Below are 11,483 nucleotides of genomic sequence, written 5' to 3'. Positions count from 1 at the left end.
GTTAGCACTAAGCTGATGTCCCTCGAAATCCAAAACACAACCCACAACTAGACGCTTGGCTAAAACCTCGCTCCCCATAGGAGTAGAAACCACTAGCAACACGTCTAAAGGAATAAACGGCAATTTATACTTCTTAGCAAAACGTGCTAAGACAAAAGAATGCGATGCACCGGTATCAATCAAAACAAATGCACGAAAACCACACAAACTACAGGTACATGCGATCATCCGATCACTGTCAGCCTCTGCCTGTTCCTGATTAAGCGCAAAGACCTGACCCTGGACACGTGGCCTCAAAGAAGAATGACCCCGAGAAGGAGTTTGAGTAGGTTGTCTCTGAGACTGCTGCGGCTGCTGGCGCTGCTGCGAATACTGCTGCTGAAAAGGTGGCTGCTGGAATTGAGGTGGCTGAACAGATGCCTGAGAACCTCCGGAACCACTCACTGCCCCAATCAGCATAGGACAATCTCTCTTCATGTGACCCTCCTGGCCACACTGGAAACATGCAGTGGTCGATCGACCACACTGCCCTAGCGGATGTCTGTGTCTGCACTGACGATATTGGTTTGGCCTTTGACCACTAAAGTTATGCACTCCACAAGATCCAGAGGAAGAAGAAGAAGTACCTCCTGGCTTCTTGAAGGACTGCCCCCTAGGGCCCAAAGCACTAGCACTCGCTGACCTGGAAGAAGAAGAGTAAAGTCCCCTGTTCCTCCGAATACTGTCCTCGGCCTGGCAACAACGGTCCACCAAATCCTCATAAGTCCCATCGCCACCCACAGCAACCATCCGATGAATATCAGGGTTCAACCCTTGAAGGAAATGATCAAACTTCTCCATAGAACTATCAGCAACATGAGGACAAAAAGGTAGAAGATCAAAAAACTTCTGCTGGTACTCCTCGATCGCATCGTCCCCTGTCGCAAACTCAACAACTCACTGGCTTTTGCCTGACGAAGAGCTGGAGGAAATACAGTCTCTGATAAGAAGTACAAAACTCAACCCAAGTAGCTGCACCTCTAGCTGCTATGAACAGTGCGGAAGTAGATCTCCACCACTTCCTCGCTCTGCCCTCAAGCATAAAGGCAAGAATCTCCATCCTATCCTCAGCCGTGCAACGGAACTCCTGGAAGCACTGCTCCATCCTCTCAAGCCAATCCTCCGCCTCTTCAGCTGTCTCACCACCCGTCAAAGGCTTCGGGCTAACCCCCTTGAATCTGCGCATACTCACTCGCTTGCGCCCCTCTGGCTGACCACGACGACGTCTACGATCATCTGGATCACCCCAACGACCGCCGCCTCCGCTATCGTGGCTCTCATCGTAATCTGCCATCTGTTACATAAGAACAGATAATTACTTAATCTGCTTTACGATATTCCCAGTGCAATGCGCTCTGATACCAAAAATGTAGTGATCCAATCCGGATCCACTACCTAATCAGAGTTACAGTAAAAGCGCAAGCAATAAAAGCTTAAAGCGTAAAGTGCGGATAATTAAAATACAACAAATCCAATCGGCAGAATACAACCGATGATATCACAAGTGTATAAGTACTGTTATACAACCAAATCAAAGGTTCAGGGTAAATAAATCCCTACCCTCTACAACTTCACACTCTCCCAAGATCAATCCTGCTGAGAGCCGCCTGGACCGTCCAGCCTCAAACCTGCCCCGCCATAAGGTACATAACGAATACCCAAACACAGGGGCGTGAACTAGAACGCTCAATACGAATCAATGATATAAATACAATGCGCACACAGATGATTTAAAACTCAAGTGAAAACACTTACTCATGGCGCCGAGAATATACAGTACCGGCTTGAGAGCGACTCCGCGGGGTACTCGTATATTCTATATCAGGGCTGAGCCAACCCCATCCTGACCTGAATCCAAAACATGATAAAAGCCTCATGTGGTAACTGTCATACCTGACTCGAGTCCAAAATGAGATCATTGTTCCCTATGGAGACTGTCAATGACTCACATCTCTCCGGATGCAGTCACACGTAAAATCATGTATGTGCTAAGACGGTAAAACATGCTAAAACATGATAAAGCATATAGCACATACTCATGCAACATACATGCAAATATATCGTGCCGGCTATCTCGGTGAGTACTTACGTACCTCTAACACTGCTGGACAAACCTAGCTCCACTGGCCTATACTCCAAGCCTACTAGTCCAGTCTACTGGTACTACAATGAAAATATCCATGCATCAACAATAAAGCTCTAAAAGCCTTAACTAAGATAAAGCATACTCCTAAATATTTTTAGGATGCCAAAGCTATACCTGCGTTCGTTGTTAGCCCTTTGCTGTCGATAGCCTCAAAACTAGGCCATAGCTCCGCGACGACGTCTAGATCACTAAGCCACTTTCGGATTACCGATAGGACGCCTAGATCTCCCTAGATCTGAGTTAGAAGGCTTAGGAATCAGAGAGAAGAGAGGGAATTGGTGTGAGAAATGAGTATCTCGAACCCTATATTTATAGGCGACGTTCGGAACCTCCGAACCGAGTTCGGAACGTCCGATCACGATTGGAACTTCTGATCTCCCCTTCGGAGCTTCCGATCACCCGATATTACGTCAGCCATGATGTCACCTTGTTGACGTAACCAATGACATGTACACTGAGTCCGATCGGAGCTTCCGATCTCACCGACGGAGCTTCCGATCCTGACTTTGGAGCTTCCGATCCACTTCGGATCCTCTGAACTCCTCTTCGGATCGTCCGATCTACCTTGGAATATTTAGGTACATTTTAGAAATTAATTACCTTATACCTCGATTAATTGCGGGTCACTACACAAAGAACCTGCCAACTAGTGCCAAAGTCTAGCACTACTGCTCGAAGCATATCCTATAACGTCTGGATATGACTGTCCGTCGATCTGAGGATGATAAGTTGTACTCAGATGCAATTGAGTACCAAGTGCCTCTTGAAGACTGTGTCAAAAGTGCAAAGTGAATCTAGGGTCTCGGTCTGAAACGGTCGACTTCGGCATACCATGCAATCTCACAATGTTTCTAACATATATCTCAGCCATCTGATTGTGACGATACGTCATCCTGTACGGAATAAAACAAGCAGAATTCATCATTATGTCGATCACTACCCAAATAGCATTGCATCCTCGAACAAATTGGGGTAGCTTCGTGACGAAATCCATAGAATGTGATCCCACTTCCATTCAGGAATAGATAGACTGTGCAACAGAACACCAGGTCGCTTTCTCTCTGCTTTCACTTGCTGACAGTTCAAACATCGGATACAAATCTCGCAACATCGCTCTTCATATTCTTCCACTAGAACCGATTCTTCAGATCGTTGTACATCTTTCTACCTCCAGGATGAATACTGAACCGACTACAATGTGCCTCTGGTAGAATACGTTGCATCAACTCCAAAATATCAGGCACAACAATACGGTTATTCACAAAAAAACATCATCTCTAACCTAAAATTCAGACTGATGCCCAGATCTGACTTTCTCTACTGAAATCTAAGTACTCGGATCAGACTTCTGTGCTTCCTTGATCAAAATAAATAACTATGGCTCGGCTCGAATAGCAAACACTCTGATAGTCCTCCCATATGTTTCAAATTCCAAACCAGAAGTGCAACAATTATCGATCAACTGAGAAACACCGATCGTAAAAAGAGATAAAGAACAAAGCTTTCGGCTCAAGACATCTGCAACTGCATTCGACTTTCCCGAGTAATACTTAATTTCACAATCAAAATCCTTCAACAAATCTAACCATCTTCTCTGTCTCATATTCAGATATGCCTGTGAAAACAAGTACTTAAGGCTCTTATGATCAGAAAAGATCTCTTCAAATCAAATAAGATCGCAGCGAGTTCAAGATCATGAACCGGATAACGAGTCTCATGCGGATTCAACTGCCTCGATGCATACACTACCACATGCTTATGCTGCATAAGAACACATCCCAAGCCTCGGTTAGAAGCATCACAATAAATAGTAAAACCTCCAGTACCTGATGGAATAGATAGAATTGGAGCACTGGTCAGTCTCCTCTTCAGATCAAAAAATCTAGCCTCACGATCTGCAGCCTAGATAAAAGGCGCATTCTTATGAGTCAGCTGGGTAATCGGCTTGGCAATAGAAGAGAATCCATCGATGAATCGGCGATAATAACCAGCTAAAACCATAAAACTTTGGATCTCAAGCACTGATGTTGGTCTAGGCCAATTCATAACTGCTTTAATATTGCTGGGATCGACAGAAATCCCATCTCAAAAAATAATATGACCGAGGAAGACAACTCGATCCAACCAGAACTCACACTTAGACAACTTGACAAACAACTGTTCAGTCCCCAAAATCTACAAAACGATTCTCAACTACTTTGCATGGTTAGTACGGTTCTTCGAACAGATAAGAATATCATCGATGAAGATAATAAAAAAAACTCATCCAAATAGCGCTGAAAGATACGGTTCATCAAACCCATAAAAACCGTTGGAGCGTTAGTCAAACCAAACGACATGACTATAAACTCGAAATGACCATATCTCGTTCTGAATGAAGTTTTAGGAACATCTTCCTCTCGCACTCTCAGCTGATGATAACCTGACCTCAGATCAATCTTCGAATAGATAGAAGAACCCTGCAGTTGATCAAAAAGGTCATCTATTAGAGGTAAAGGATACCTGTTCTTTACCATTGCTTGATTCAGTTGACGGTAATCAATACAAAGCCGCATAGAACCATCCTTCTTCCGAACAAACAGAACATGAGCACCCCAAGGCGATACACTAGGTCTGATGTATCCCTTGGCAATCAAATCCTCAAGCTGTTCTTTCAATTCTCTCAATTCGATCGGTGTCATACGATAAGGAGCTTTGGAAATAGGTTGAAGACCTAACAATAAATCAATGCTGAATTCGATCTCTCGAATAGGAGGCAATCCAGGAATATCATCTGGAAAAACGTCAGCAAAATCTCTAACCACCGGTATATCAACCAATTCTGGGCTAGATTTTAGTACGTCAACTGCATAAACAAAAAATCCCTCTGCACCTCTCTGTAACAAGTGAGTCATCGATAACACAGAAATCAAAGGAATTCTAGATCGAGAACCCTTACCAAAGAATTTCCACTCGTCTGCCATTTTAGGTCTGAATCTGACAACCTTCTGAAAACAATCGACGGTTGCTCTGTACTTGGTTAAAGCATCTATACCAACAATACAGTCAAAATCTGACAACCCAAGTACAATACAATCGAATTCTAACAAATTATCCTCGAAAAAAAGTTCACAGTTCCTGACTAATCTGACAAAAACAATTTCTCCACCCAAAGGTGAAGTAACAGCTACTACAGTAGGCAAAAGATCAGTAGGCAAAGCATGCATCAACACAAATTTTTCAGAGATAAAGGAAGGAGAAGCACCTGTATCTATCAATACATGAGCAAAATAACCAAAAATCGAACAATTACCTGCTATAACATCATCAGGTTCTGCATGAGCCTGATCTTTTTTCAAAGAAAAGACTCGTGCCTACTGTTTCGAAGGCTGGTTCGCATTCGGGTTACCTAGCTCCCTGTCTGTTCTGCTGCTGAGGCTGGAAGGAGTGAACCGAAGAAGTTTGCCTCTCAGGCTGAGCTGTAGATCTAGAAGAACTCCCACTCTGAGCTCGATCTTTACCTCGCTGAGGGCACCCCTTAGCAAAGTGTCCTGACTGCTGACATATATTGCAGTTCCCGAAGACTTCTACACACTGCTCTTGGGCGTGTCTACCCCATACTTGTTACAGAACAAAGATGAAAAATCCAGACACTACAAGAATATAAGGATTCAACATCATTTGATAGACAACGGTTTTTCAAAAACCCGTTGTCTTTTTCCCTTTAACAACGGTTTTATTGAAAATCGTTGTCATAAGTTCAAAAAACCCGCTCATAGATAACGGTTTTTAAAAAACCGTTGTCTTTCATAGGTCAAATACAACGGTTTTTTAAAACCGTTGTCTATGAGCGGGTTTTTTGGACTTTTTTTATAGTCAAAGACAACGGTTTTTAACCTATGAGCGGGTTTTTTGAATCTATGAAAACGGTTTTGGAGAACCGTTGTATTTTATTATTAAAAAACGTTGTCTATGAGGGGGTTTTTTGAACCTATGACAACATTTTGAAGAACCGTTGTCTTTTATTATTATTTTTTAAAAAAATTGATTTTTTAAAATACATATACACACTCACGTTACCCAAAAACAGGATAAAAAAATAACCTAAACCCAAATCTTTTCCCGTTCCCTTCACTTTAACTATCTTTCTTACCGATTTCCAGCAACTTCCATGATATTTGGGCTGTTTATAGGTTGGATTCGAAGCTTGGAACTATCCTACTCCAAGCCTTAATTTCGCAGCTCGTTTCACTTTTTCGGCGAGTTTTCGGCAGAGTAGTGCGTTGTTCGGATTTCAGATAAGTGTGGCTTTGAGTTGGACAAATTTTATGCTTATTTTCAGCTTTTAACGTTAACTTGCTGGCTTGCGATATTTTTGCCCTATTTGAACCCCTATCACGAGAGGTACTGTGGGAATTCTCTTTTTGCCCTATTTTTGCCCTATTTGAACCCTTATCACGTTTTTTGTAGATTTCGGTTGTGCGTACATAGTGCTCCAGCATAGAACAATTTCGAAACTAACCATCCCCTTTTTGCAACGGTTTATGTCAGCGATTTGGACTTTTCGGAGATTAGAGTTTCCTGCTCTGTTCCTAGTGGGAGTATTTCTTCTCTCTTGCTGTGACAGACGAGTTGAAAAGCATTACACAGTCAAAAGTAAAGCAAACAAGGGTGCCGAAACGGAGTTTGTAGGTTCAAAATAATTGGTGTCGAATTATTTAAGTGCGATATTGATAGAAACTATTGTTTTTCGGTATTGTTAATATATTTTTTCTGCATGCATAAAATTTCTACAAAGCCTAGAATTTGGAGTTGGATTTGGTATGGAGTACGTAAGTTTATATATTATATGTTATATGCGAATATATATAGGTTATAGGTTATATGCTAATATGGCTGCAGCAAAGCAAAGTTCGAGTACGAATACTTTAATGGATTCTGCATCGAATTATATATTTGTGGCTGTTGTAAAAGGAAGCCACAACTACATCCATTATAAAATAACTATAGATTTCTAGGATCTATTATTATTTCGGATCGTGGTCAGTAATTATATATAGGTATTTTTGGCTTGTTGACATACTTGTTAAAAGAAGTTACAAAATTTGTGTGGCGAGAAAAGATGGTAGATTTGTTAAAAACAAACTATTGAAGTTTATATTCCAACGAGGCTTAAATTAAATGCAACATACATATATATTATCAATGATCAAATCTAATAACTAAATCCTCCCCACCCCCACACCTCTTTGCCTTTATAAAGAAACTGTCATTCATCCTAGTTCAATATTGTTTGCTCGTAAAAGGCAGAACAAAATTGACCTTTGACATCGTTTTGTTTGTTTTTGCTGCAAGTTTAGTATCTCAACTCTCTTATTTGCTATAAAACGCTGCCAGCTCCAGAATTTTTAATAGTGCTATTTGTGGGTTAAATTATTTCAAGATTGGTGGATTATGTCTATCTTTAATTAGCCTTTATTTCTTTATTTCAGAAAAACCCAGCTTTAAAGAAGATGTTGATGCCTAGCTAGAAATTATTTCTTCTTGGACCTGCTTAAGATAGTCCTTTTTCTGTTAGAAACTTATTTGTTATTTTAATCCCATCATATTTATGGGATATCTTAATATTGTTGTGTGCTAGTGAAATCATTGAAAAGAGTGAAATTTTTTGTTCTTTACAGAATTTATCTTTCTTCTCATCTCAACATTTTGTAGCTGTCTGTTTTGGGAATGGAAGAACAATGGTTGATAAAGAAGCTCCTTGTGTAGTTCCACATCTTAAATATCTTGCCTTTTCAGTCGATATAAGGTGTGCCCTAATTATAGATTATGAAGTTATGCACGCATCGCATGCCTGTGAATTTTAGTAAGAGTTTCGGGCCTTTTTACTTAGAACTAACTGGATCTCTTACCTTAGTTCTGAGTTAATTTTGATGTATTCAATCAAATGAAAGTAAAAACAAAATTCATAATATTTTGATCTTAACAACAGACAGAGTCCGATCCGCTGAAGCAGGATGGTATATATCTTCCACCAATCTCTACAGTAGTAAAAATCATTGAGTTTATAATGTTGATATTAACTTTTTATTTTTCATATTCTTTATTAATATTTTGACATGTGAAGTACTCGAGAGAGCCTGATAACACCACGAAAGGTTGGTCTTCGTTTATCGTTTTTAGTGGCAGAGCTTAGAATTTGGTTTCTCCGTTAAGTTTTTCTAAAGATTTGTTATGTCTTTATTCGCAGATTACAAAGCCAGGGGATCCAATCTCCGAGTTCATTTCAAGGTATGTTTTCTTTTCTTTTATTTTTTGGGCCCGACTACAATGTTCAAGTGTAATCTAGTTTAACATCAGATATGACGTTGTGATTTGTTTTCCAGAATTTTTATTTCGTAAATATTTGTAATTTGGTTGTCTTTTTTCTTAGTCTTCTTTATGTAAAATTTTGAAATTTTAATGTGCTTTTACTATGTGTCCAGATTTTCATATACTTGGGGTTGCTAAGGTACTCCCTTGTTTTTTATTTCAACAAGTTGCTTGAGCTAGTACGAGTTCATGTTACTTTATGCAAAGAACCAAATATATAGAAAAATCATCACTATTATATGCTTCGAGGTTGGACTGATCCAATACTTTAAAAATAGTTGACGTCACAATATATTATGACATTATACAATCAGCATTAAGTATCTATTCTTAAACCATTCACAAAATATAAAATTTTGTGAAAATATTGTTCGTCCTTCATTCAAATTAAAGCCTCAACTTGTGCTCTTTTGTTGCATGGTAGCACACGTGTCTAAGGAACTCGGTTGATCCGCTCCTAGAAGAAACAAATATCGACGAAGATGCGAAAATCAGCTTATCAGAGTTACAGTTTTTCAAGAGCTTTTTTTTAAAACATATTTCTAAGACATTTTTGGTGGTTGTGTTGCTTGATATTTGTTTTATTAGTGTCATTTGTAGTCATTTTATTGGTTGTTTATGGATTTTTTTCTATACATTGTAAATATTATTTTCGAATGTTGGAAAATTATATATTAAATTTTTTATTTTCAAATTTTGTATTTTAAATTATTTATAATACTAGAAATTGTGAATTTAATTTAATTTTTTTTGTTTAATATCTAAAAAAGACATTGTTTTTAAACCGTTGTCGTAGGCTTTTTAAAACTGTTGTTAAATATTGTGTTATTAAAAGGGGTGTTTAAAGACAACGGTGAAAAACCGTTGTTTTTAAAGCAAAGACAACGGTTTTACAACGGTGAAAAACTGTTATCTTTGTCTCCAAACACAACGGTTTTTAACCGTTGTCTTTAAGCACCACCCTTAACAACATAGTCTTTAACAACAATTTTGAATGGCCTACGACAACGGTTTTTCACCGTTGTCTTTAGCCTTTTTTCTTGTAGTGAGAACTATATCCTGAACCGAATTGTTTGGAGCCACTGTAACTAGAAGAACTGTTCCCTGGCTTCTTGAACTGTTTCCCTTTTCCTCTGAAATGATCCTTCTTGTTACCCCCACTGCTTCCCCCTTCGTACCTCTATGGTTGGTTCTGATACTGTGGTGGTTGATTCTGATGCTGAGACGGTTGATTCTGAGACTACTTCTACTGCTGAGGTACCATCTGATTTCCTCTCTCTCTCCACAAACCTGCCTCAGCTCCCTTGGCATGATTCATGGAATCGGCAAAGTTATCAGGCCTAGTAGTGTTTACCAACGTGAAGATGTCAGGGTTCAGACCATTAATGAACTGGTCGGCTTTTGCTTCTTCATTGTCAGCAATGTGCGGTGCAAATCTCAGCAAACTATCAAACTTGGCTACATACTCCTCGATATTCAAGTTTCCTTGCCTCATAGTGGCAAACTTGGCTCCCTTATCTTTACGGTACGAAATTGGGAAAAACCACTTATAAAACTCAGATTTGAAAAGAGTCCAAGAAATGACTGTACCTTGACTCTCCATGACTCTCTTCGTCGTGATCCACCAGTTCTTAGCAACACCACGAAGCTGATGAATGACTAACCTGATTCGGCGGTCATCTGAATAATCCAGGGAATCGAACAACTGATCAATGTCGTCCAACCAGCTCTCACAGTCAACAGGATTCTCTGTACCCTGCAAGATCAACGGATTAAACTACTGGAACCTCTTCAGCAAGGTTTCCATAGGCGTCGCTGTGGCATCCATCTGATCAGTTTTTGTATTAGCCTTTTCATTCGGAGGAGTAAATGGCGGTGGGTTTCTGTTAATAACTCGACGAGGACTCATCTGATAATCAAAGTTTAGGACACAAGATATCTCAATCTCTAGAAAGCGGTGCCCTTTCAACCTCTCAGAAAATCAGATACAGTCGATAACAAAAACAATTATATCTCAAGTAGTCCATGCTTTATAATTTAAATCACATAATCATGTAATTCAATTAATTCTCAAATAATAAAGCATGCTTGCATGTAATTAAATAATCAAATAAATAACTCAAACACATGCAAGGAGCCAAAACATGCAGACTCGAACTACCCCGCTCACTTTTAGTTCAACCACGAACTTATGGCTCTGATACCACTTAATGTGAGATCTCGGTTCTAAACATCTAATCTCGGTTAAAACAATAATTAAGCATACAACACCCAAGATTAAAAGTAGTAAAAGAAAGAAGAAATTTTGTTTTTTTAAAGAACATGCCCGGACCCCGTGCACACATCCGTGCATTTAACTAAAGTCCACACGGACCTCGCACCACCTCCGTGTCCGGGTCCGTGCTTAAACATTGCACTAAAAACCTGAGTTCCTGTCCGACCACACATACCCTCACCCGAAGGTGGCACGGGGTCCGTGCACTTGAAACAAAGGCATACTCCAAGCTTGCGAGGGGACACGGACCCTTGCACGGACGTGGCACGGGGACCGTGCCCTGCTGCACCAGAAAAATATAAGTTCATCAGAACAAAAATCCATGCTAACACAATCTAATTCTTCCATTCCACAATGCTACAAACTCAATACAATCTACATAAAGAGTACAAGGTAGGTCTAGTGTTGTATATTATTCAAACCAGTAGAATATGCTTTGGTTCTAGATTACAATCCGAATACAAAACATGTTCAAATTACAATTCGATTTCTAAAACACCGAGTCCTCACTTCTATTCAACTCAACCCCTAGCATGCTGCCTATGGCTTGATCCTGCTCCACTTGTCGCCAAGTACACCTACAAAAAAAAATCAACAGTCGGATAACTTCGGTGAGAAAGATATTTCCAGTAAAAGAAACATAACATGCAATAACAAGTAATATTTAAAAAA

At 39.8% G+C, this 11,483-nt stretch overlaps 1 protein-coding gene across 3 annotated transcripts; it reads left to right on the top strand.

The window, feature by feature from the left end:
* The first annotated feature begins 6,279 nt into the window (after positions 1–6,279).
* LOC140891636 (uncharacterized) lies at positions 6,280–9,148 on the top strand. 3 transcript variants are annotated; one of them, XM_073300227.1, is made up of 6 exons: positions 6,280–6,852; positions 7,846–7,973; positions 8,292–8,322; positions 8,415–8,455; positions 8,650–8,675; positions 8,961–9,148. In XM_073300227.1, exons 1-5 carry the CDS (start codon positions 6,709–6,711, stop codon positions 8,672–8,674), a joined length of 369 nt encoding a protein of 122 aa, XP_073156328.1. In that variant the 5' UTR covers positions 6,280–6,708; the 3' UTR covers position 8,675; positions 8,961–9,148. The 3 variants fall into 3 exon arrangements, with proteins under 3 accessions (XP_073156328.1, XP_073156329.1, XP_073156330.1); XM_073300228.1 differs by lacking the exon at positions 8,650–8,675; XM_073300229.1 differs by lacking the exons at positions 8,292–8,322; positions 8,650–8,675.
* The last annotated feature ends 2,335 nt before the right edge of the window (positions 9,149–11,483 follow it).

The sequence above is a fragment of the Henckelia pumila genome, chromosome 3 (genome assembly GCF_033568475.1).
Source record: "Henckelia pumila isolate YLH828 chromosome 3, ASM3356847v2, whole genome shotgun sequence".
Taxonomy (NCBI): Eukaryota; Viridiplantae; Streptophyta; class Magnoliopsida; order Lamiales; family Gesneriaceae; genus Henckelia; species Henckelia pumila.
This window is presented reverse-complemented; position numbering and strand designations above follow the sequence as displayed.

Coding starts and splice junctions, on each gene's coding strand:
- LOC140891636 (XM_073300227.1), top strand. CDS start 6,709: ATGTCAGCGATTTGGACTTTTCGGAGATTAGAGTTTCCTGCTCTGTTC. Junction 6,853..7,845: donor AGGGTGCCGAAACGGAGTTT/GTAGGTTCAAAA, acceptor TGTTCTTTACAG/AATTTATCTTTCTTCTCATC. Junction 8,456..8,649: donor ATCTCCGAGTTCATTTCAAG/GTATGTTTTCTT, acceptor CTATGTGTCCAG/ATTTTCATATACTTGGGGTT.